The sequence below is a fragment of the Carcharodon carcharias genome, chromosome 1, assembly GCF_017639515.1.
Source record: "Carcharodon carcharias isolate sCarCar2 chromosome 1, sCarCar2.pri, whole genome shotgun sequence".
In the NCBI taxonomy this organism is placed as follows: domain Eukaryota; kingdom Metazoa; phylum Chordata; class Chondrichthyes; order Lamniformes; family Lamnidae; genus Carcharodon; species Carcharodon carcharias.
The window spans coordinates 73,063,417-73,090,454 of NC_054467.1; the positions used below are offsets into that span (position 1 = coordinate 73,063,417).

Consider the following 27,038-nt stretch of genomic DNA (forward strand, 5'->3'; position numbering starts at 1 on the left):
TTTGCAAGTGCTGTGCCAAAATGCGTTTTTAGCATCTGAGGCAGGCTGCTGCTTTCCATCCCCCGTGGCCTTTGATGAGTGTGGTGGGCATCCACTGGGTGCTGCTGGCCCGGTTGGGCCGGGGCAAGTACATACGATCATACAAATTAGGAGTAGGCCACTCAGCCCTTCGAGCTTGCTCTTCCATTCAATAAGATCATGGCTGATCTGATTGTAACCTCAACGCCACATTGCTGCCTAACCCTGACAGCCTTTCACCCTGTTGCATATCAAGAATCTATCTACCTTAAAAATATTCAAAGGGCAGGATTTTTAGTTTGGTGGGTGTGCGTGATTTGTGGGCCCAGGAGCAGCCAGGGAACGGACCGCCGACTGTGATCGGTCCCTGACCACCATTTGACACTGGCTGGCGTGAAATGCGTGCTGAAACGCTCAACACTGCTGGAGTGGGGGGTGGGAGGAGGGTGGGCACTGGCGTAAGTGTGGGCACGGGGGAGCATGGAATGAAAGTTTCCTGAAGGCAGAGAGCTGCCTCAGGGAACTGAAGAATTTAAAAGCAATAAATAAAGATTTTAAAATCCAGAAAAATCAGAATCAGTCACCTGAACATATACGTGATGAAAATTCTGTCCATACATTTTTTTTTATATTTAATAACGGAAACCTCATCCCGCCTTTGGATGAGGTTTCATCAAAAATGCAAAGTCTGCCTGGCTTGAACGGATTGGGCGCATGCCCGCTTGCCGAGCTAAAGTTTTTGCCCAAAGACTTATTCCACGCTTTTTGAGGATGAGAGTTCCAAAGACTCACGACCCTCTGAGAGAAAAAAGTTCTCCTCATCTCTGTTCCAAATGGGTGACCCCTTATTTTTAAACAGTTGCCCCTAGTTCTAGATTCTCCCACAAGAGGAAACATCCTCTCCGCACACACCCTGTTAAGACCCCTCAGAATCTTAAAGGTTTCAGTCAAGTCTCCTTTTACTCTTCTAAATGCCAGAGGATACAAGCCTGGCCTGTCCAACCTTTCCTCATAAGACAATGGTCCATTCCAGGTATTAGTCTAGTAAATCTTCCACAGATTCCAATGCATTTACATTCTTCCTTAAATAAGGAGACTAATACTGTACACAGTACTCCAGATGTATAACTGTAGCATAACCTCCCTATTTAGGGAGCAGGGAACTCCTTCACTGGTGCAGGATTCTTTTCTGTGGCCACAGCTGCAGGAGGTGCTCAGGTTCATGACAGAGGGGTTGGGGTTTACTGGTAACCCTAGGAGTGCCGTGAGAGGTATCCTTGAGTTATTCTGCCAGTAGCTCCTCAGACCTCTCGTTGCAGGCTGGTACCTCTCTGCTCTTTGTGGGTAGAGATGGTCATGGAGGGATATTTGGGAGCACTGTCTGCCTCTCGCTGCCACATTGCAACAGCGAGATTATGGTGCCAGCAATGGTCGACAGGTTTCTGCTAACACCAGGCACCCACTGTGTTGTCTCCTGAGTCTGCCTCTCCATGACAGTTGCTATCTCTTTGTGGAGAAACAATATGCTCACCTACCTGAGACGTGGCAGAGTTCATGGCCTGCTTGGACTCCTTGATCACACATGCCTGCTCAATGCTTCAGGCAGCTCCCCCTGCGCCCCCCCAACCCTGCTCCCCACCACCAATTCTCCACTGTCTGCCTTTTTACATTGTCTTATGTTTCTAAGATATTTCTGTCCAGTGGCTGAACCACCTGTAGTTCATAAAATATGTCTCAGAAGAAGGTGATATACTGAACTGGCTGCATTTTAAGTATCTGTAATTTGTTTAATAATATGTAAAAAGGGGAAAACAGGAAGACATTAAACCCAAAAAGGAAACATTTTGTTCTTCCTGTAAATTTTGCCAGCCCCAGGATATTTCCTACTCAAAGGAAGATAGCCGTTAAATACGATAATTAAGAAGGGAGAGCACTAGGTTAATTATCTTCTTGCAACCTCTCAACTTCCTAGTATTTCAGCAGTTTATTAAATTGATTGCAGAAGCACATAAATTTTAAGTTTTTCAGATATATGTATTTACCACACCAGGTGAACTCAATTCTTTGCCCTTATGGAATTTGTGTTAAAAGGTACAGTTTGATTTAGGGCCTAAAATGAGCACCTAATGGGGACTTACGTTTGGAAGCGATAGGATATGGGTATTCAAATCCTTAGCTGTTTAGACAGTTGAAGTAATTTGTGTCAGGTGGGCACTCACAGCCATCTAACATGAATGCTGTAGACTTCGTATGACTCAAAACCACACATCATATTTGTACAGAACAAAATACAAAGAAAATTCACTGCTGAGAAGTCACTACTGGTATAGAAGAATGGTAAATGTTAGCCCACTTTTTATATGCCTGTTTTTATTTTGCATGGTTGTTCCCAGCAGCGAAATGCTTCAATATGTACTTCCAGATGGGAATTCACTAGAAACAGAATTAACATTTAATGGGATATATGCTTGTTCCTGACTTAAACCTTCGTATCCTTTATTGATTTTTTTTTCTTGCGTTTGTTAACTGTTCCATATACCAAATAAAGATCTAAGTGTACAGACTGATTCATCCCACTTGTGGCCCCTCCAGGATCTTCTGGTCCTGCGAAGTCAACGGAGTTTTGAATGGCCCGCCGCGGTGGGGCCAGGAAATCTAGGCCTTTATGTTGCAGCAATGCCACAGATGGCAGCTTCACTTTCAGTGCTGGTTTTGCGTTATATATCAAATGATGATCCTGGTGTTGAAAAAAACCAAGAACGTTTAGATTAAATGGCTTCCAGAATGGTTGCTGGCATTGCCAATGATACTGCTGGTGATGTTGTCAGCTGCCATTGGTTCTATGTATGCAAACCTGCTTCATGGAGTTGATTTCACTGTGCTAGGAGCTCTAGTATGTAACAGTTCCAAGTAAGCAAATTTTCTACAAAACAAAGGAGGCATATAAGACAGAGGATTTGACAACATCATGCCCACTCTATTGGAAATATACTGTACTATGTTGATTAACATTTTCCGTATGTCATTTGATCTCAGATACTATAATGTAATCCCAATGACCTCTTGGCCTGTTGTCTTCCTGCTCTGCTCACTCTGCCTATCCTTTATCATTGAAGGTAAACCCAAACTCATGCCTCCACTCCTATTCAATCTTCCTGCTAATCATGCATACCATCAGTGCCTGGATACTGACTGGGTATTCATCATTGCACCCAAAATTATCTCCTTCAGTACTATTGTACTTAACTGAGAAGACACGTGTAACTATGCTTTAATTCTGCTGTATATAATTTTATTAGGCATGACAATTTCATGTGTAATTTTAACCATATGTATTGCACAAAAAATTAATTTAAGTTTTGGCGGTTTGCAAGAACAAAGTAGGAGCAGTGCATTCAATTTTTAAAATTTGCATCCAGAAGATCACAATAAAACATGTTAAGCATAAAAATAAATGAGTTAATCAACATGTGTTTAAGACATTCGAAATAATTACAAAATATCAGTCTTTTTATAAAGAACCTTTTATGGAATATTCACTGCGCCCTTAATTGGAAAATGCAGTCAAGAGTGTTGACACACATGATAGCTTTAATAACAGGCTGCAGAGGATTTTTTTCCTATTTTATGTTTTGTTTCATGTTTACACTGATCTCAGTGAGACAACCCACAGCTGAATTTACAAAACTAAGAGTAGATACAAAAAAACTTATTTTGAAGAAAGAATGCATGAAATTTAGGTTTAATCAATTATAATTCATAAAGATACATTATGTGAAAAACTTTAACTCCTTACACATTATGGATCAGTTATCTGGGTGTAATTGCCCTGTTGGCACTGTCTATAAAATAATTCATCCAACTGCAACATACTTTTAATTGGCATTGATAAAATGCATCAAAGATTGACTCGGTTGCATCTGTGGTTTGGCCACATAAGTTTTTGTACTTTAGAGCCTATCTTTGACTGAAAGAAATGGATAATCAAAATGTCAGAAACAAAGGGAATTTGGTACTATTACAAGTTCTTAAAGGCCCACAACAACTTAAAGGGGAAGGGCTTTATTTTGCAGTCAGAGAAGTGGAAGGTCAGAAAATGGCGCTGGTGTCATAGCCTGACCTCAATTTGCATGTTTTTGGCTACATAGTTATCTCAACTCCTAATTAATAGCCTTTCCCTTTCAAAAAATGTGCACAAATACTTGCAGGACTATATTTACCTGTGTTATGTTTAGGTTCCAATGCATTTAAATCCAGAAAATTTGGTTCAAAATCCTGAATTAAACCCCTGAGCATCTCTCTCCCTAGGGGTATTTATGTTAGAGCAGAAAAAATTGAGTGATTTGATAAAGATATTTAATTATTGTGGATGAGATAGAGTAGATGGAAAGAGACTGTTTCCAGTGATTGAGAGGTCTAAAGTCAGATGACATAAGTATAAGATTAAATGGAAGACTTTTGGGATAAAGAGCAGGGGAAACTTTTTTTAACAGAATTGTGAGACTGTAGAATGGACTCCTAGAATTATTGATTGAAGCAGAGACTACATCAACATTTAAGAACAGAGTAAGTAAGTGGTTGGAAGAGAAGGGATAATGGATATGGGAACAGAAAGGACAAGCAGCATTAGGATTCCTAATCACATGCAGGATAAACACCAGCATAGACTGGTTGGGCCAGATGGCTTGTGTTGAAATTTCTGTGCAATTCTGTGATTCTGAAAATGCTTCTAGTGCCTCACTGAATAAGTTATAGAATTTAGAGGGTTTCATATTACTTCGCTTCAAGTCTCCAACATTTGTAACTGTTCTAAGTGATGAATTCATAAGCAAATTTGTACCAGTAAAGTCTGAGTGTTTTATAGAATCCTAGGAGGTAAATATAATAAATCAGCAAAAATAAAGGTATAAATCAGGCTATAATGAATAATCCAGTACATTCTGTTCAGGAATTGAGGACAGAGAGCTGATTAGACTACTTGCCTTTTATTCTGTACTTTAATTAGCTTGAATTCCATTATTCCAGCATAGGAATGTAGAAAAGCCAGGACTGGTAAATACTTTATCAGCCTTGCTGATCCTATTTCTAATGCCTATCAAATATCTATCCAGTTCTCTCTATCTATTGGGGAAGTGCATGCCATATATTTACTACCTAAATTGTCTGCATCTTCCCTCTTCTGAACCCGTGTTCATGTTCCCTCATTTTAGGGTTTGTGGCAATCTTGAATATATTAGAAATCAAGCTATCAATTCTTTAAAAATCTTGAATACTTAGTTAGTATGTACATTGTACCTTTTCTTCTGAGGAAATGGCCTTAAGCTTTTCACTTCCTCATACCTCGGATACCTTAAGCTACTTATCAGTTTGGTTCCTCTTTCTGTGCTGCCTCCGAAAGTAGATATCATAACCCATGTTAATAATTGTCTCATGATGGTCTTCCTATAATGATGGGGGCAAGTGAGATCTCTGAGATTGAATAGTTCCAAAAGATCATGGCAAGTGATGGAAAATTGGAACCAAGTCAACCCTTCAGGGTATGCTAACAGTGCCAGGCAGGTTTGTAGCACTCCAGGGCTTTGTGATGATTGACCTACCACCCTGGCTCAGTAATGCATCTTGAAGCAGTAGCTCTGCCACTGGGACAGGGATTCTTCATAACCACTTGCAAGTCACTACCCTAGCAAGAGTTTGTCAATGCGTTGTGCTGATATGCTGCATGGTTTTAACTGGTTAAATTCCAGCAGTAGACCTGTACATGCTTGGTGATCTGAAGGCGTTGCTGTTGCATCTAAGCAGTCTGGGCTGGAGTAAGTGAAGGAAGTATGCACTCCATATCAGATAAACAGTGATTGTCTTTCACTGCAGCTTGATTTGGGAACTTTGAGCATGGTGGTCAGTTGGTTTAGCCTGCATATAGTCATGTTAAGCATGTCCCTTGAGGCTCCCTTTGAATTTTGGAACACCCCTGTGGATAATGTGTGAACAATAGTTTTCCAGGTTTTGAAGGGAACTGGAGCACCCAGTGTCACATATAACTTGGCCAATGCAACTGAAGCACCATTATTCAACGTACTTCATTTGAGCGAACAGATGGTCATTCTGTGACATAAAATAATCCTGTGTGGAGCTAGGTGATCGTGTCACCAAAAAGATTCACTTTTTCACATTTTTTTTCCAAAAATGACCTATTTACTTTAATTGTACCCAATTTTGATACTGTTAAAAATCTTTGCCAGAATTTATTTCTTGAAACAGTCAAAAATAATCTTGTTTAATTTTATGCAGAGTTGATTAAGCCTGAGCAGGGCAAATCCAGGATTGCAAGCCTCCCTGCACCCATCCCCCACACTACCCCAACAAGTGATAAAATGATAATACAAAGCATTTGTCCTCACTGAACTTATCTGAATGTAAATGAGTTGGCTATAAGCACTGCTGCCAGTTTAACTACTATGGAAATTTATGGGAAGATTTGTCTTGAAGTGTTTTTGTTTATGCTTTTCAGAACAATTGCTGGTATTGAGGGAGCATCGCAGACTTAGAAACTGACTACTGCTAAGTGCATTTTATAGCCTCTTTGATTGTTCAATGAGATTATTGAGTGAGTAGCTGAGCCAAATAGACTGAAAAGGTCCTCTCTTAATTGCAGTGGCAGTAGAGACATTACAATTAGCTCCAGTGTCCTAAGTTATGGAATGGAAATCGGACGGGGTTTCTGCCTCTATCCAACAAACCATGTTGAAGGTAGCCTTTGGCCTTGTGTTGAACACTGGGAAGGAAAAGACTAGGCATTGTTGTGATGGACTTCAGTCAAATAGCCTGCTCACACTGATTGTGAAAATTGAAATGAGTAATAGCCATTCAGTGAGGTACCAGAGGTCAACAGACTCTTGTGGAACTGTACCCAATCAACTTCTTCAGGAGAGGGGAAATGCAATAAAATGTTGCTTATTAGTGATAAAGTAATAACTCATGTGAATTGTAAACTACAAATACTTATAAAAATTTGTTTTAGTCTGTGAACTCCCAGATTTGCGCTAAATGTGATAGCGGACATGAAAAAAGCCATTTTACCCGTTAGCCACAATGGTGGGTTTTCAGGGTGTATCATCCCATTACTGGCACTTCCCACCTCATTGCCAATGCAGTCATGGGAAACACCAAATCGCTGGCAACCAGGCTCGGATTTGACTGCCATGCCGTGACCTCAGCCTTCCTTGCTCTGGGTACCATATTTAAAGTGCACCAGAGCGCAGCCAACTTCATGTCTTCAGACCAGGACTGCTCAATGCGAGAGGTGATCCCGAAAGCAAAGAAGATGGCAGCCCCCAAATTTTGCGAAGCCTCTCTAGGGCGCCTGCTGGACACAGTGGAAGGCTCCCGTGATGTGCTCTATCCCCGGTCCACCAAAGGTCCACCAGAGTCACCAATCAGCCTGGGAGGCGGTGGCAGTGGTGGTCAGCAGGCGCCCCAGAGAGACTTCGCAAAATTTGGGGGCTGCCATCTTCATTGCTTTCGGGATCATCTGTCGCATTCAGCAGTCCTGGTCTGAAGACATGAAGTTGGCTGCACTCTGGTGCACTTTACATATGGTAGCCAGAGCAAGGAAGGACTGATGTCACGGCATGGCAGTCAAATCCGAGCCTGCCTGCCAGCGATTTGGTGTTTCCCATGACTGCATTGGTAATGAGGCGGAAAGTGCCAGCCTGAAAACCCATCATTGTGGCCAGCGGGTAAAATGGCTTTTTTCATGTCTGCTATTGCATTTAGCGCAATCTGGGAGTTCACAGACTAAAACAAATTTTTATAAGTATTTGTAGTTTACAATTCACATGAGTTGTTACTTTATCACTAATAAGCAACATTTTATTGCTTTTCCCCTCTCCTGAAGAAGTTGATTGGATACATTGGAGCACAGAGGAGGTCAGCCACCCAGTGCCGTCATTCGTTCTACCAGATAAGTCAACCACCTCATCACTCTCAACCCACGCACTCCCAAACCCATCACACACCCACAGGGATATCACACCTCAAGGGACTATAAAACTAACTCTCTCACACACCCTCACATCTCCATCAGGCTCATATCCTCTGAACTCATGTCTTCATCCATCCATGGCTCCACTCACCGCACAAACATTCCATGCAATGCATTGCATCCTGCTCACACTCTCCCCATCTGTTTTCATGCAGGAGAAGCTGTCTCTCAACAGTAGAGAGAGGTCCCAGCCTGGATGTGGAGTAGCCCACATTAGGTCCCTCACTCACATTTGAGGAGCATGCCCTTGTGCTGACTAGTGAGGATGTGGACCGTGCCTGCAATGATAGTTAATACAGACCCACAGCAATATGGTTGACTCCTAACTGCTTACTCAGATAGCAGCTCGGTTACATCAAACCACTACTGAAAGGTTAAATAAGAATACAACTGGACTGACCACCCAGCATGGACCTAAGCACCAGACATGACAAATGCACACCTAGCCCAGTTGATGCTGTTCACTGCCACATCGGGAATGGTGCCAAAACTGGGAGAACTGTCCCACAGACTAGCCAAGCAACAGCCTTACATAGTCATACCCAATCATACATTTCAGCCAATGTGCCAGACTCCATCATCACCATCCCTGGGTATGTCCCACTGGCAGGACAGACACACCAGAGCCAGTGGCACAGATGTATACAGTAGGGAAGGTGTGGCCCTGGCAGTCCTCAACATTGTCTCTGACCCCATGAAGTCTCACGGCATCAGGTCAAACATGGGCAAGGAAACCTCCTGCTGATCACCACTACTGCCCTCTCTCAGCTCATGATTTAATGCTCCTCTATGTTTTACACCACTTGGATCAAGGATTGAGGGCAGCAAGGGCACAGAATGTACTCTGGGTGGGGGACTGCAATGTCCATCACCAGTGCTGGCCAAGCCCTGAACGACATAGCTGCCAGACTGGGTCTGCAGCAGATGTTAATCCCGCTGTACCACAGCATTTTGTAGTCTCTCTCCATTTAAATAATATTCTGCTTTTTTATTCTTCCTTACAGAAATAAAGAACCTCGGATTTTCCCAAGTTATGCTCTATCTGCCAAATTTTAGCCCATCGCTTAACCTATCTTTATCCCTTTGCAGACTCTTTGTGTCCCTCTCACAACTCACTTTCCTACCTATCTTTGTATCACCATATAGTCCTTGTGGAGACGAAGTCCTGTCTTCACACTGAGAACACCCTCCATCATGTTGTGTGGCACTATCACTATGCTAAATGGGACAGGCTGAGGCATTGTAAGGCATCAGCAGCAGAATTGTATTCCATCACAGTCTGTAATCCCATGGCCTGGCAAAATGCTCCCTCTACAATTACCATCAAGCCAGGCACCCAAGCCTGGTCCAATGAAGATTGTAGAAGAACATGACCAAAGCAACACCAAACATACCCAAATATGAGGTGCCGATGTGGTAAAGCTACAATACAGCACTACATGCATGCTAAACAGTGGAAACATCATGCTATAGACAGAGTTAAGCGATCCCAGAGCCAACAGATCAGGTCAAAGCTCTGCAGTCCTGTCACAGCCAGACGTGAATGGTGGTAGACAGTAAACAAGGAATCACAGAATTCTTATGGTGCAGAAGGAGGCCATTCAGCCCAATGTGTCTCTCACCAGCTGTCTGAGCATTTTAACTTATTGCTAATCTCCTGCCTTTTCCCCGTAACCCTGCACTTTGTTTCTATGAATGGGAGGAGGTAGCTCTCCGAACATCCCCATCCTCAAGGACAGGGGATACTAGCACCTCAGAACAAAGGTCAAGGCTGAAACATTTCCAACAATCTTCAGCCAGAACTGGGAGAATGATCCATCTCGGTGTCCTCCTGAGTTCCACACTGTCACTGTTGCTGGCCTTCAGCCAATTACTTCACTTCACATGATTTCAAAAAGTGGTTGAATGCATTGGATTCAACAAACACTTTCGCCTTGACAACAGCCTGGCTGCTGTGCTGAAGACTTGTGCTCCAGAACTAGCCACGCTCCTAGACAAACTGTTGTAGTAGTTACAGTACTGATATCAACCAGACAACATGGAAAATTGCCCAGATATGTCCTGTCCATTAAAAGCAAGACAATTACTGCCCCATCAGTCTACTCGCAAACATCAGCAAAGTGATGAAAGATATTGTCAACAGTACTATAAAGGCACTGAGTATGGCATCAAAGAGCCATAGCAAAACTGGAATTAATGGGAATCGGGGAAAACTCTCCATTGGTTGTAATCATACCTAGCGCAAAGGAAAATGGTTGTGGTTGTTGAAGGACAATCATCTCAGTTCCAGGACATCACTGCAGGAGTACCTCAGGGTAGTGTCCTAGACCCAAGCATCTTCAGTTGCTTCATCAATGACCTTGTTCCATCATAAGGTCAGAAGTGGGGATGTTTGTTGATGATTGCATAATGTTCAGTGCCATTCGCAACTCCTCAGATACTGAAGCAGTCCATGTCCAAATGCAGCAAGACCTGGAAAATATCCAGGCCTGGGCTGACAAGTGGCAAGTAACATTCGTGCCACACAAGTGCCAGGCAATGACCATCTCCAACAAGAGAATCTAGCGATCACCCTTTGACATTCAATGGCATTATCATCACTAAATCCCTACTACCAACATCCTGGGGTTACCATTGACCAGAAACTGAACTGGACTAGCCATATAAATACTGTGACTACAAGAGCAGGTCAGAGGCTAGGAATCTTGCAGGGAGTAACTCACCTCCTGACTCCCCAAAGCCTGCCTATCATCTACAAGGCACAAGTTAGGAGTGTGATGGAATATTCCCACTTGCCTGGATGAGTGCAGCTCCAACTACACTCAAGAAGCTTGACACCGTCCAGGAAAAAGTAGCCCACTTGTTTGGCATCCCATCCACAAACATTCACACCCTCCCCCACCAACGCACAGTAGCAGCAGTGTGTACCGTTTACAAAATGCACTGCAGGAATTCACCAAAGCTCCTTAGACAGCACCTTCCCAACCCATGATTGCTACCATCTAGAAGGACAAAGGCAGCAGATAGATGGTAACACCACCACCTAGAAGTTCCCCTCCAAGCTACACACCATCCTGACTTGGAAATATATCACCGTTCCTTCACTGTCGCTGGGTCAAAATCCTCAAACTCCCTCCCTAACAGCATTGTGGGTATTCCTATACCACATGGACTGCAGCAGTTCAAGAAGGCAACTCACCACCACCTTCTCAAGGGCAATTAGGGTTGGGCAATAAATGCTGGCCAGCCAGCGACGCCCACACCCTATGAATTAATTTAATAAAGGAGCACTTATTCAGCCAAAAGGTCCAACATAAGTTCAGAAGTGTTCCATTCACAACTCATCAAATAATAGTGTCTTAGTGCATAAAGACCTAGATAACATTCAGACTTGGACTCATAAAAGACAAGTAACAATCGTGCCACACAAGTGCCAGATCATGATCATTTCCAACAATAGTGAATCCAACTATCTCTCCTGACATTCAGTGGTGTTACCAAACTGAATCCCCCAATATCAACACCCTGTAGGTCACCATTGACCAAAAGCTTAACTTGACAAACTACATAAATATTGCAATTACAAGAGCAGGTCAGAGGCTGTTGACTTTCCAAAGCCTTTCTACCATGTACAAGTTACAAGTCAGTAGAGCGATGGAGTACTTGCAGGATATGTTGTATGTCCAGGCTGCCACACGTGTGGGAAGTGTCCTTGCTTGCTTGGTCTCAACCTTAGTGGCCGGAATTTTCCAGCGCTCCTGCGGCGGGACCAGTGAGCCATTGAAATCTTCATTCACATCAGTTGGCCCGGAAGATCCTGCTAGCACGAGGGGCTAGAAAATTGCGGTCAGTGATTTTGAATTTGAACTGCAACTGGGAATATTCCATTGGGAAGCTGAAGGATTTCTGGAATGCACATTCCAGTATATGTGACCTCAGAGGCAGAACGAGTTTGTAAGCAATATAAGTCAGTGACTATCCATCAGGGTAGGGACAGGAGGCAGCTTAGGGACCCCTGAGAGTGTTGAATTGATAAACAGGGTATCAGTATTGAATGACTGGGACAATGAAAACAATTCAGAGGAAGGAAACCCATGGACTATGGAGAAAGTGGTTCCCAAGAGGGGAAAAGTGAAAAGGGATAATCAGAGGCATAACAATCCCAAATGGCTTGTTGCTTTCCAGTACTAATAATACTAATAATAAGTGATGTAATGGAGCAAATACAATTTGCAAAGAAAAACAATCAAGTTGTGGGCCAGGATTTTATGGCCCCTTGCACCCGACAGGATATTACAGTCCCGCCAAACTGAATGGAGATTTAAAAACAAAAAAACTGCGGATGCTGGAAATCCAAAACAAAAGCAGAATTACCTGGAAAAACTCAGCAGTTCTGGCAGCATCAGCAGAGAAGAAAAGAGTTGACGTTTCGAGTCCTCATGACCCTTCGACAGAACTTGAGTTTGAGTCCAAGAAAGAGTTGAAATATAAGCTGGTTTAAGGTGTGTGGGGGGGGGCGGAGAGAGAGAGAAGTGGAGGGGGGGGTGTGGTTGTAGGGACAAACAAGCAGTGATAGTAGCAGATCATCAAAAGATGTCAACAACAATAGAACAAAAGAACACATAGGTGTTAAAGTTGGTGATATTATCTAAACGAATGTGCTAATTAAGAATGGATGCTAGGGCACTCAAGGTATAGCTCTAGTGGGGGTGGGGAGAGCATAAAAGATTTTAAGATATTTAAAAATAATGGAAATAGGTGGGAAAAGAAAAATCTATATAATTTATTGGAAAAAGAAGGAAGGGGAAACAGAAAGGGGGTGGGGATGGGGGAGGGAGCTCACGAATGACCCAAACCTCCCTGTCGCTTGCCATTTTTACACTCCACCCTGCTCTCTTGCCCACATGTCTGTCCTTGGCTTGCTGCATTGTTCCAGTGAAGCCCAACGCAAACTGGAGGAACAACACTCATCTTCCGACTAGGCATTTTACAGCCTTCCGGACTGAATATTGAATTCAACAACTTTAGGTCGTGAGCTCCCTCCCCCATCCCCACCCACTTTCTGTTTCCCCCTTCCTTTTTTTTCCAATAAATTATATAGATTTTTTCTTTTCCCACCTATTTCCATTATTTTTAAATATCTTAAAATCTTTTATGCTCTCCCCACCCCTACTAGAGCTAAACCTTGAGTGCCCTAGCATCCATTCTTAATTAGCACATTCGTTTAGATAATATTACCAACTTTAACACCTATGTGTTCTATTGTTGTTGACATCTTTTGATGATCTGCTTCTATCACTGCTTGTTTGTCCCTAAAACCACACCCCCCCCTCCACTTCTCTCTCTCTCTCTCTCTCCGCCCCCCCCCACACACCTTAAACCAGCTTATATTTCAACTCTTTCTTGGACTCGAACTCAAGTTCTGTCGAAGGGTCATGAGGACTCGAAACGTCAACTCTTTTCTTCTCCGCCGATGCTGCCAGACCTGCTGAGTTTTTCCAGGTAATTCTGAATGGAGATTTAAATGGCTCGCCCCATCTACCAGGGAGAGACATGCAGTGCAGGGCCATAAAATCCTGGCCATGGTTTTATGTATCAACCAAAGACATAGGAAAGAATAAAATTGTGGTTCTGCAAAGCAAGTTTAAAGAAGTAAAGACCAAAATAAAAATCTTGAAAGTAGTGCCATACAGTGATCGGTATAGGAATAGTAAGATAGGTAAATGTATGGCTGGAGAGAGAACTTAGGAGGGAAGGATTCATATTCCTGGGACATAACGGCTCAGTTCTGAGCAGAAAATGTTTACATATGACAATGAGATTCACTTGGATATGAAAACAAAAAAAACTGCGGATGCTGGAAATCCAAAACAAAAACAGAATTACCTGGAAAAACTCAGCAGGTCTGGCAGCATCGGCGGAGAAGAAAAGAGTTGACGTTTCGAGTCCTTATGACCCTTCGACAGAACTTGAGTGAATCCAAGAATTGGATTCACTCAAGTTCTGTCGAAGGGTCATGAGGACTCGAAACGTCAACTCTTTTCTTCTCCGCCGATGCTGCCAGACCTGCTGAGTTTTTCCAGGTAATTCTGTTTTTGTTTTTTTTTCACTTGGATATGACTGGGACCAATGTCCCCTTTGGGAAATTTGTTGGAGAGTATTTAAACTAATGTGGCATGGGCGAATGGAAGAAACAGGACGAGGAAATAGAGAGGAAAAGAAAAGCAATAAGAGTTGTAGGAAGAGGAAAAAACCAAATATAGTCATAAAGAGCAGAGCAAAAGAAAATGATTAAAAAGATTAGGATTTAAATCTAGACTTTTAAGTAGACGAAGTATATTGAATAAAATTGGTAAACTTGAGGTAATTGCTGTTTGTGGGTGACTGGTATTACATAATAGCAATAGTTGTTTGATAGTACAGAACTTGAGTATTGGTGAAAAAAAGAGACATGCTGTCAAGCCTTTTTGCCTTACACTCATCAAGACAGATTTGCAAGAATACCAATTGTAAAGGGAACAACAATTTATACTGCATGAGAAGATAGTGCTGATTGGTTAGCAAGTTGACTCTGACCGGCAGGCATTGCCATGGAGAATCCACCAGGGAAAAATTAATTACCAAACTTTTGTTTAAATTCAAACCAAACAAGTCTATTCTGATTGGTCAAGGCATGCTCTGGGGAATAAACCAGGAAATGGCTGTCCCCTAAGCTTTTGTTTAGCTGAAAAGGGCATAATGATTGGACATATGCCTTCTGGCTGCAAAGGACAGGACCCTGTGCGTGAATATATGTAGCTTTTAGCATGCATACATGAGCCATACTGCAAGCCTGACAGATAATCTTAAATTCATTGTCAGTGTACTTCTTGGCACAATAAGGATAGTTTAGCAAGCGCTGTCCAATTGCAGAATCACATCTGATGGTGGACACTATGGGTATGAATCGTCCCAGATTGGCACTAAGTGCAATTGAGGCCAAGAAAAAGGATGTTTAACCCACTGACTACAATTGCAGCTTTTCACACCATATCATCCCATTCATGGTGCATCCCGCCTCATTAATAATGCATTCCTGGAAAGACATTGATTCACCCACCGCGCTGTTAACTCAGGCCTTCGGAATCCAGATGCGTATGTAAAGGGCAGCCCTGCACAGAGTTAGCTCTCTCTAAGGCCTTGGAAGCTGCTGGAAAGTCATGGCTGCCGAAGGGAGGAAACATGCTGCCCCCAAATTTAGCAATGCCTTCATTGGGCATTGGAGGCCGGCTGCAAAGACCTCTACCCCCACTCTGGTCAAAGACCAGCAAGCAAGATCACCAACCTAGTATGGGAAGCAATGGCAGTGGTGGTCAGCACCAATGCCCTGCAAAAGAGGACAGCCACATAGTGCTGGAAGAGGATGAATGATCTCCTCCGTTCCGCCAGGGTAAATCATTCTTCTCATCATGCTCGACTCACACGCTCACATGCCCATCACACATCCACAGGGATCTCAATAACTGCCAGTTTAATGGAAATCACCATTCACTCTTTCTCACACACCTTCATCTGCCCTGTGGATTGTGTCCTTATCCCATCTATGGCACCACTCACCACCTACACATGCCATGCATCCTTATTATCTGGCCTGGCAGGTGTCCTGCTTATACTGTCTCCATCTCTGTTCATGCAGGACAAGCTGGCACACAACAAAATGGATCTGGACCATTATTGTGCTGATGGTGAGGTTGGTGGTGCACAACCAAGTGAGGATCCAGCTGTGAAACATCCATCAGACACCCATGCTGTGAGTCACTTCCCCTGTTCCGCAGTCCCCTGCCATGCACTAATTATCTCTCCTTGTGTTCGCAGGCACATCTGGGCAGCATCTGAGGGGGTCCATGACTCACGTCCTCAACTCAGGCCCCGAAGGCACCTCAGAAGAAGAATCTGATGACACCCTAATTGAAGACCCGTCACAGTGCTCACCCATGCCTTCCATCAGCGCAGTGACACGCACCTCGATGTGAGCTAATTCTAGAGTAGCCTCAGAGACACAATCTAGTGAGCACATCGCACTGTCTGATCCACAGCAAGCAGCGACAGGAACTTCCCAGGTTTCTGGCACCCTGAGGACTGCTAGAGGCCAGAAATCTGCTGAATCCGAGCCAGATGAGGTACCTCCAGACTTGGTCATACCTCAGTTGCTGGAACTGCAAAGTCAAGCTCGGGAGCATTAGGAAGGGATGTCCAATTCACTCCTCAGATTGCAAGGCACAATGGAGGAGTCTATCCACCTCAGTCTGAGATGACAGCGCCGGCATGCCAACGCAACGAGGTCAATGCTGGTAGGATGGCAGCTGCCATGGAAACCTTGATCCAGGACATTGGTCCTGCACTGCTGCACGGGCTGAACTCTATAACTAATGCCATAGTTGGCTTCCAACAGTGTATACCTGAGAGGGGTGCAGGACTGCTTGATCTCACTCCAGCTTCCCCTTCTCAAGGAGCCAGCCAAGGGCCCTTGGGCACCCATAGGGTAGAGGATCATTAGGTGCACACCATGGGGCCATCCACCCAGGTGACTCCTGGAGTGTCCAACTCATCCAAATCCCTTTTTCCTTTGACCGCAGCAGCTCCAGCTCCACAGGCTGAGGAGTGTGCCACTGCCACACAGCAGGACCCTGACAGCAGGCCAGGGCCCTCCAGGTCTCAGCCTTCCAGAGGACGCCCATCAAGATCATCACAGGCAGGATGTAGCAGGCAGCAGGCTGTCTCTACCTCCGCTTTGGATGTCAGAAGAGCAGCAGAATGTAGCAGCAGGGTTAGGAAGTTTAAGATGATGTAGTTGTACAGCCTGGGCCATGGTGTTAATCAATTATACATAATGTTCACCATTGTAAATAAACTCCCAAGAATGTCTCCTTGTCTATGGCTCCTTGTTATGATGAGCAGTGTTTGTGTCACTCAGATGTGAAACCTTGGTTCCTGCACAAAATAAAGGCAAGTGTTTCAGTCCAGGGCCACTTCCCTGTACAGTGTGTAACCTTCAGATCAAAGTGATGGCCCAACTTCACACTCACTGGTCACATTAGGGATGCCTGTATCTCGATGGTGTTTGTCATTGCTGCCAGAATGTCGTGGGCAGGCATCACAGTGTTCCGTCATTCTCTCTGTGTGCTCTCAGCACCTCTAAAGTGGGGCTGGTCCCCATCTCTTCAGCATCTGTGTCTAGTGACGCTGTGCCCCTGAAGAGGTGAGGTGCTGAAGGCTGACAGAGGATCAGGTGCATTTAAAGTTTAATGACTGCATATCCATGATATGATCCTGGTCACAGAGAGCAAGTGAGCTGCTCTCAGCCAGACAGGAGTCAGACATTCACAGAGGCAATGTTAAGATCTATGGAGTGTCCTCACTGCATGTCATCATCCTGGAATCTAGCAACTGTTAGGTCTCTGCTGTGTCTCCATGACATGAGCCTGAGCACTGAGGGTATGTGCGCTGCCATCAGGGACACAGGAGTCAAAGATGCAAGGTGAGAATGTCAGGACTGTCCTCACTGCACCTCGTCATCATCCTCCACGAATCTTGCAGCTATGAGAGCCTCCCGAGCACGCCTGCCCCATCTGGCCAGTACGATGGCCTCATCGCCGGCATCCTCGCCTTCGAGGACCTCATCACCGTCATCCCCTGTGATGTCCTTCTCATCGGAAGAGACGTGCAACTCCTCTATCTCCTCCGCAGCCAGGTGCTTCCTCCATTGCAGTGTCAGGTTGTGTGGCGTGCAGCAAGCTACAATGATGCGTTGCACCCTCTGGGGACTGTATTGTGGTGCTTCACCAGACCTGTCAAGGAACCAGAACCTCATTTTCAAAATGCCTATAGCTTGCTCCACCAAAGTCCGGGTTGCAGTATGAGCCTTGTTGTACTGTCGCTCTGCTGCAGTCTGAGGCCGCCACATGGGCATCATCAGCCACGTTCTCTGTGGACAGCCTTTGACCCCTTGGAGCCAACTCTGCAGCTTCTCTAGACTCTGGAGTATGTCAAAGATTTAAGACCTGTTACGGGTGTAGGAGTCATGGACACTCCCCGGGAATTGTACGCAGACCTGCAGGATGTGTTTGTGGTGGTCACACACCAGCTGAACATTCAGTGAATGGAAGCTTTTGTGGTTGACGTGGTTGTCTGCTTGTTGCCATGGAGATCTAAGCATCATATGAATGTAGTCTGCACCTGTGGAAAACCTGAAATTTGAGCAAACCCCAGTGCTTTTGCTTCCTGGCTTTCCTGATCCCGAGCAAAATGGACTAAGTTCTGTGCCTTTGCAAAGATGGCCTCCGTGACCTCCTGGATACACTTGTGCATGGAGGCTTGCAAAATCCCACAGAAGTCACCTGTGGAGCCCTGGAAGGAGCCACTGGCATAAAAATTGAGAGCTGCAGTGACTTTCACAGCCACTGGCAGTAGATGCCCTCTGATCCCCGTGATGCCAAATCCTGCAGCCAGTGGCGACTGACCAGTTCCCTAGACATGCACAGTCTTCGGTATCACTGGTTATCAGTCATCTGCAGGAATGACAGGTATCATCTATAGACCCTGGGTCTAGCGAGGCTCCTACGAATGGTGACTCATAGTGGACCTTCAGCTGCACTGTTGCCCCTTTATGTTGAGGGAGGTGTTCCTCCCTTTGCTGATCCAGGCACCTCTGCCGCTTTCTTCTTCTACTTCTCTGGTCCCTGTAAACCATGAGGCACACTGTTAAATCACTCCAAAAGGCTCCATGATCCTGATGTTCTCCTGCAGGATCAAAGAGAGAGGCATGTGGGTTAGCATATGTGTCCTAAGACCCTCTCTTGTTTAAGTCTGAAGGCCCCTTTACATATGGATAGCCAATATGTAGTGTGCTCATTGGCTGTCCGAAACCCCACCCACCTCCACCCCATTCCATTTGATCGATTAGCAGCAGCTTTGCCCATTGGACTGCATGCTGTGCTCTCAGTTCAGGGGCAGGCATTCTCCTAACCTGCACTGCAAGGCTGCACTGTTATAGTTCAAGCCCAAACCTTAATAAAGACATTGCAAAGGGCTGTGAGCGCCTCCACCAGTGACTGTTCCATGACCACCTTTCACAAGGGGATTCTACAACTTACCCAGACGACCAATTGCTCTGCTGTGTCCTAAAATGCACATTAGTTTGCAGTCTGCGCCCGAGCGGTGAAAGGCTCTGGAGCATTGGTGGCACTTTTATGCTTCTGCTTGGCTTGAGTGGGTAGAAAATCTTGTGGGCCTCAGCTGCTGAAGAATGTTCACTTTGGACAAGCTTTTCCAAGTGCGTGGTCACTTCCTTCATCCCTCCTCCCCCCACTCTCCCTGGCATGTGCTTGAGTCTTTCCTTCAGTCTGTGCTGCTTTGACTCGCCCCGCCCTCCCTGGCCTCACCCCACTGGAGCCCTCACCCTGGCACTGCACTGAAAGCCAACCAGGAAAAAGCAACTTGTTTGCGCCCACTGCAAATGCACAGGGCATCATCCTTGAAGTTCTACGGCGATGCTCGCGAGTGCTGCACAAGGTTGTGAGCACTCATCTCAAAGTTCAGCTCACCAGGTGCACCCCTTTTAAAGGCAGTTGTGAAGCACGCCGTTCTGAAGTCACACCGATTTAGGCGGTAAATTTGATGTTGTGGGGGTGATTTTGGCAAGCTGCGCTTATAATTAGATGCAAATGTATTAAAATGGTGTTCCTGACGTGCGGCAGTGGGAAATGCAGCCCGCCATTGACGGGTGGAGCGGATGATCGCAATCTGGTTTCACAACAGCCTAAAACCAATTTTTGGCCTTCTCGCCACCCTGTTGTGCCTCCCCTCCACCAGTCATGATGCTTGATGCCAACGGGGCCGGAAAATTCCGGCCAATGTTTTGAGTTTTGCAAACACAGTCTGGTTGGGTATGATTTGTACTCTGCCTGTTGCGAACAGCCAAAGGAACGTGCTGTTTGATATGATCCAACAATCCTTAGGACATATGGCCTACATATCTGACATCACATTGGCACTGAAATTCATATACCACATTACTTATTTGCGATCGACAGACCATCTTTTTGGCTTGACAACAGCATCCTGAGAGCGGAGAATGCCACTCGTGTTGCTACTGCATAGTAGCAGCGTGAAACAGCTAGCTTCACCTGTTGCTCAAATTGTTGAGACACCTTATCCTCCCAGTGTAATCTGAATTAGACTGGGCACTTTTCAGGACTCAAAGTGGCAGCCTTAGGCCCTTCATGAGTTTATGCAATATATAGTGAGCAGTGACCTGATCAGGGTAGCCATTATCCCACAGGATGGCTTTGATGCACACTATTTCAACATCAAGCTTGCACAGTAAGCAAATGGTTCAGTCCCTATTCACAAGGTTGCTGATAAGGCCAATCTTATAGCGAGTGGAACTGTAAGAATACCAAAGTATGTATTGACCAGTGAAGGCAGCTTGCAGTAGATAGTAATAGAGAACCCTTTGACAGATTTCTCAACTAGCATGTCGGGGAAAGGGACGTCAGTTGATAGCTCCATTCCAAAGGTGAATTTGAATGCAGGATTGAGCCCATTAAGACATGCCAGGAAATTCTTATGTGCAGCTGCGGATTCAAATATTATCAGAAAAATGCAAGGTGTGGGAGGTTAGGTGTCACTCCATTGAAGGCATGTTTCTCGTGGAAACCGAGTAAGGTGTTTATGAGAGCTGGGCCTTGAGGGGATCCCATGGCAACACCATCTATTTGGGCAAACATGGTGTTATTAAAACTGAATTCAACTGCACGAGTTGCTGAGTTCTTAAGTTCAATGAATACGGAGTCAGACAATGGTGGTGTGTCTAGATCGCCATGATATAGTGACACAGTGCAAATGTCCCTGACTTCCTTGAGCTATACATTGGTGGGTGGGCTAGCGGTGTCGAACAAGTACATGGACATGGCATATGCAAACCCTGTATGGTCTTCGCAAAGGTGAAGGAATCCTTTCACTGTGCGTATGAAAATTTGCTCAAAACTGGTTGTAGCAACTCGCCCAACCATTTGGCCAATTCATGTTGTGCATTATAGCAATAGTAGAGATCTGGTTTAGACTGATCACCTTTTGTACCGTACAATTCTACAATATCATGTTCATCCATTCTCATTGGACTGCTTTTCCTCTTGATTATACTTTGTCTTAACATTCCATCTTGTGCCTACAATTCCAGCTTCCCCACCTCTTTATTTATCCTATCAATGAAGACAGTGTTCTTGGATTCGTTAAGGTAAAATCTTTTCCTGACTTTAGAGCTCTCCTGAATAGAACCCTTCCCAATGCTCTAGAAATTTGGATCCTCCCATCAATACCATCTGAATTGGTCCATGCTGATTTTTCAACCTGCTTCTCCCTAACTTGGCCTAGTATGTGACATTGGGAGCAATCCTGAGATTACTATCCTCGAGGTCCGGCTTTTTAATTTAGCACCTAACTCCTCATACTTCCTTTGCACCATCTGTCTTTCTTTTTGCAGCAGGATCTGATATGAATCACAACTTCAGGCTGTTACATACTTTCTGGCATTGATGGTTTACATGTTGAGCTGGATCCAGCCTATGTTTGTATGGTTGAATGTGCCTTTATGTAGGTCGTTCTGAATTCAATGATTTCATTCATTGAAGTTTAAAAAAAGCACAAAAAAACTCACAGATGCGAGGTGAGAAAAAACTTTTTCACACAGTGAGTAGTTAGGGTTTGGAATGCACTGCCTGGAAGTGTGGTGGAGGCAGGTTCAATTGAGGCATTCAAGAGGGCATTGGATGATTATTTAAATAGAAACAATGTACAGAGTTATGGGGAAAAGGCAGGAGATTGGCACTAAGTTAAAATGCTCAGAGAGCTGGCGCAGACACAATGGGTTGAATGGCCTCCTTCTGCACTGTAACAATTCTGTGATTCTGTGACAGTAGATGGTTTGTGGGGTTTTTTGTCCCAGAGAGGTCTCCCCCCTGTCTGGGGAGCTGCTCAAATGGCATAATTTACACCATGCCCTGATAATAAATTTTGTCGTTCAAGATCCTTCCCTGCTCTCGATATCAATTTGGAGCTAACCAAAGTTAGGAAAGTTCAGTGCTACCCTGTTAATGTGGTGTATCTTATCCTGATCACTTATTTATTATTAATAGCAGAGGATCATCCCATTATCATTGGATTTATTTAAATGGGAACAAGCTGTAGGTAACTTGGTGCTTTTAGTAATTAATATTTCTTCCCGTTTGTGATTGCAAGACAACTGTGACCTTTCTCAAGTAGCTGTTCTATCATGTGAGTCGAGACAATTTCACGTTGGCATTTTCAAGCTGAGGGGGTGACTGGATGATTTCCCCTCTGCCCCTCCTCTCCCTCCTTCCTCACCCTCCCCTCCTCCCTCAAACAATTCAAACTCAGGCCTGTCAAAGATGGATTTGAAGGCTTTCAGTTACCAATTAGAAATCCTAATTATAAACAAATATTTTATTTTGTTTTGTACAGCGCCAGGTCTAACTGGAATTGTTGGAGGAAGACCCAAGGTGTAAGTATGCCACTTGGCAAATATATAAATATGATTAGTTCAGACATGAAACTCATTACACAAATGTATGCAGCTAACATTTTAATACATATTGGGATTAAAAAATAGTACTATTAAAGAGCAAACCTTTTGACTGCATAACAGTAAACATTTTCATCAAATCACAAATATCTGTGAATTGTACTTGTAATTGTTTTTAAGCTTTAAACTCCAATCATTAAAACAAGAGTGCCCATACTTGAGATTTCTGAGATGCATTATAATTGAATCCCAGAATAGGTAACTCTTTGTATGCCTAGTTCAGAGCAGGTTTGCTCGACTGATTCCTGGAATGAGGGGGTTATCTTATGAAGAAAGGTTGGACAGATTGGGTCTGTATCTTTTGGAGTTTAGAAGAATGAGAGATGATCTTATTGAAACATATGCGATCCTAAGGGGACTTGACAGGATGGATGTTCCCCCTTTTGAGAGAAACTAGAACTAGAGGATTATTTAAAAATAAGGGGTCTCCTATTTAAGATGGAAAGAAGGAGAATTTTTTTCTCAGAGGGTCATGTGTCTGTGGAACTCTGTTCCCCAGAGAGTGGTGGAGGCAGAGTCATTGAATATTTTTAAGGCTAAATTAGACAGATTTTTGACGAACAAGGGAGTCAAAAGATATGGGGGTAGGAAGGAAAGTGGAGTTGAGGCTGCAATCAGATTAGCCATGATCTTATTGAATGGCGGAGCAGACTTGAGGGGAATGGCCTACTCCTGCTCCTACTTTGTATGTTCGTTTATAGATGATGTCGCCGAGAGGCAGCATGTACATGAGAACAGGAGAGGGCCAAGGATAGATCCTTGGAGGCACAGAGATAATGGGCAGGATTTTCTGGCCCCACCCACCACCAGGATTGTCCAATCCCACCGAAAGTCAATTGACTATTGATTGGGCTGCCGAATCTCCTGCAGTGGATCCCACCACAACGGAGCCAGAAAATCCCAGCCAATGTAGCAGGAGCAGAAGAGAAGCCACTAATGGTACTTCTCTGGCTACAATTAAATAGGTAAGAATGGAATCAGACGAGTGCAGTCCCACTCAGTTGGATGACTGTGGAGACAAAATGGAGGAGATGGTGTGGTCAACCATGTCAAAAGCTGCAGATAGGATGAGGAGGGATAGTTTACCTTTGTCACATTCACATAGGATGTAATTTGTGACTTTGATGAGAGCCATTTGGTACTGTGACAGGGGCAGAATCCTGATCGGAGAGGTTCAAACATGGAGCCCTGGAAAAGTGGGCATGGATTTGGGAGGTGACAACATGTTCAAGGACTTTGGAGAAAAGAGGAAGATTGGAGATGGGGTGGTAATTTGCAAAGACAGTGGGGTCAAGGCTTGGTTTCTTGGGGAGAGGGGTGATGAGGGCAAATTTGAAGAATGGGGGAACAATACCTGAAGAAAGAGAATCATTAACAATATCAGTTAATATGGGAGCCAGGAAGTGAAGTCAGGTTGTTAGCAATTTAGTGGGAATAGGATCAAGGTAGCTTGAGTTTGGTCTCATGGATAAGCTGAGCTCAGAAAGAGCATGAGAGAAGATGGGAGAGAAACTAGAGACCAGTGTGAATTCAGGGCTAGGGTGGAGAACTTTTTAGAGGATGTTTGGCCTAGTAAGCTAAAGATGAGGAAGGAAAGGAAATGGCAGAGGCAGATGATCAAATGGTCTCAGCCTTGGAAACAAAGAGGTCCTTGGGCTCCTCGCACATTGTTGGAGGTGAGGGTGGAAGAATCATGGGAGCAGGGTTTAAGAAACCGTTTCCAGTAGAGAAAGGAAGCCATGGGTTACTTTTTGCATCACAGGGCAATCTTGAAATAGTGAGCAATTTTTGTAAACAATCGCAGGATTCAACATTGCTAAATTGGTCTGGCTAGATCTGGAAATGAATGGCTAATCAGTTGTCTGCCATTTCTGTTTAAGTCTGCGTCCATTGGATTTGAGGGAGAGGAAATGAGGATTGCACTAGGAGGAAGGGCCAGGGTGAGAGAGAGTAATGGTTTCACTGGGGGCTGTAACCTTAAAGGTGGAGGTGAGGGTACGGAAGAGCAAATCAATAATTGCAGAAATGTTGTGCTGAATGACGGACCAAAGACTGGACTGTTGGAATTTTGAACTTGTAGTTGTAAATGAATTGGGGTAATACTTTTTCCAGGAGTGGGCACAGAAGGAAATAGAGTTGTGGTGAGGAAGTGATTTGTTTATTTTTCTTGGCTTCATAATTATAATTTGAAATATTCATATTGTACTGTTCTGCAGGTTTAAAAAAGAACAAAATCTTCTGTAAATTGTACTTTCATAATTTGGTATAAACCAACTCTAAATGTTCTCTTTCATAGGTCTCCTGTTCTGAAGCCATTCTTCTTTTTACATCCAAAACAGAATGTTACGGTATAGTAATAGTGTTAAACATTTTAAAATACCAAGCCAAAGGAGAGGCTCCACAGAAAAGCATGTTAAGCCTACACTACCCAAATTCCATCTAGCGTCCAAATTGATGCCAAGTGAATTGTGTGTATAATTTGGGACCCTTTTTCCTATAAATTCTGATTTTACATACAATTTTAGATTATTTAAGCATCTAGCATGTTCAGCTCCAAGTCAGAAGATTGTGGGTTCAAGCCTTGATTCCCTGGCCTGACGTTTCCATTTGATTGCACTCGATATTTCAGTACAATTCATGCAAAATGGGTGTCACCAAGATTGGGAACTTTTAAGCACAAATTACGTCCAGCTCAACTCATGGTTCCGCAATCTTTTGTCTTAGTTTAAAAAAAACATTGTGATAGAAGCACACAAAACTAGCCATGGCCCCAGGATTGAATTCACTGCCATGGTTAGCTTCTGCTAATTGCGCACATCTGCGGACCTTTGAGGAGGCTTCATAAATTAAGCTGATGTTTTTGGGCACAAGGACACTATTGGAATATTTTAAAAGCTTTTGAAAATGTATTTTTTGAATTTACTAAAAAAATGACCACTGTGCTCCAAATAACTAGCAAGTGGTTCTGTATTTTTTAACTGGTTCTGTATATTGATTAAAAGTCATTTCCAGTCATTTAAAATTGGCTTACTTACAGTAGTGCATTGAAACTGCTTATTCCTTGTGATAAATAAATTTTTGGATTAGTCAAACTGTACCACTATTAAATATATCAAAGAATTTTTTAAAAGCAAAATCCTTGTTTTTTAAAAAATATATTTTAAAATGCTGCCCAGCTGTGCTGGTTTATGGCAGATTTTGCATTTGGTGGTAATGCTTGAGCAGAAACCCAAAAACAAAAATTATGCAAAACGGCTGCAAGTTTGGGAACAATGTTTCATCAGTTGCACCCAAAGCAGTAACTCTACCCCTTTATATTTGCCAGTAAATATTTAAATTGTTAACTATAGGACTTGCTTCAATATAAGCCCCTTTTATGTCAATTGGTACTCTTCATCTTGCCCCATGCAGTATTTGACCTCCACACTTGGGTTTCCCTCTTAATTTGTTCTCAACACAGGACTTTGTGCCTTTTGCCCAAAAGTTGAATTGGTTAATTGACCTTCATAAAGCTATCAATTAACATTCTAGGATGTACGTAAGTTATTTAAGTTAACATTACTTTTTTGGAAATTAACTGTTGTGTCTATTGAAGTTTTTTTTTTGTTTGTTGTCATCCACGTCACGTGGTTCTTGAGCACTTCAAAAATATGCATAATTTGCAACCTTGCCTTTCTAGTCACAAGGTGAGAATCCACTCATATTTCAAGAATGATGCATGATTTGCTACTTGGTTCCTTATTCTTTAAATGGCATTATTGTCAAGCTTAACTCTCACCTCACTAACCCCACTGAACCAGATCTGTCAGATGAAGGATACTCATTTTAAATGTTCACCAATCTTTTTGCTTATATGAGGAACCAACAGGACAATTTAGTTTCTAGCATTCTCACTGAGCTCACTTTCTAAATGGAAGGCCACAAGAAGATTTAATTTCAAATAGAAAACTACAGGAGTTTCTTCGAGGCCAAACAACAGTTCAAACCTGCATAATATTAGGCAGCTAGATTATTACTGAGATGTCCTCTGTTACAAATTCATATTCTAAAATGCTGAAGGGGTCTGAATTTGCAATCTCTTGGAAACTTGGATAAACCCATCCTATACCGAGGCACAAGTGCACTGGTGTAGGTTGGCATCACCAGATAAGAAATTATGTGGCTTGCTTTTAAGTAAAATAATGCTATACATCACTTTGGGCCTGCTTCATGTCCTATTCCTAAATATGTTTATTACAAATTATGTGGAAGATGTGAAATCACTGTCAATAATTTTTCCAGTTCTGTTAAATTTGTTTGGCATTAAATAACTTAATTCTATGAAGGAATCGATTAGGG

The 27,038-nt window shown here is 43.6% G+C and overlaps 1 protein-coding gene across 1 annotated transcript in view; it reads left to right on the forward strand.

The window, feature by feature from the left end:
• Positions 1-27,038, forward strand: part of LOC121283940 — a 197,618-nt gene that overhangs the window by 128,434 nt on the left and 42,146 nt on the right. The window contains exons 14-15 of the mRNA XM_041198739.1: positions 22,580-22,619; positions 24,997-25,048. Coding sequence (XP_041054673.1) covers positions 22,580-22,619; positions 24,997-25,048 — 92 coding nt within the window. The remainder of the gene's footprint in view (positions 1-22,579; positions 22,620-24,996; positions 25,049-27,038) is intronic.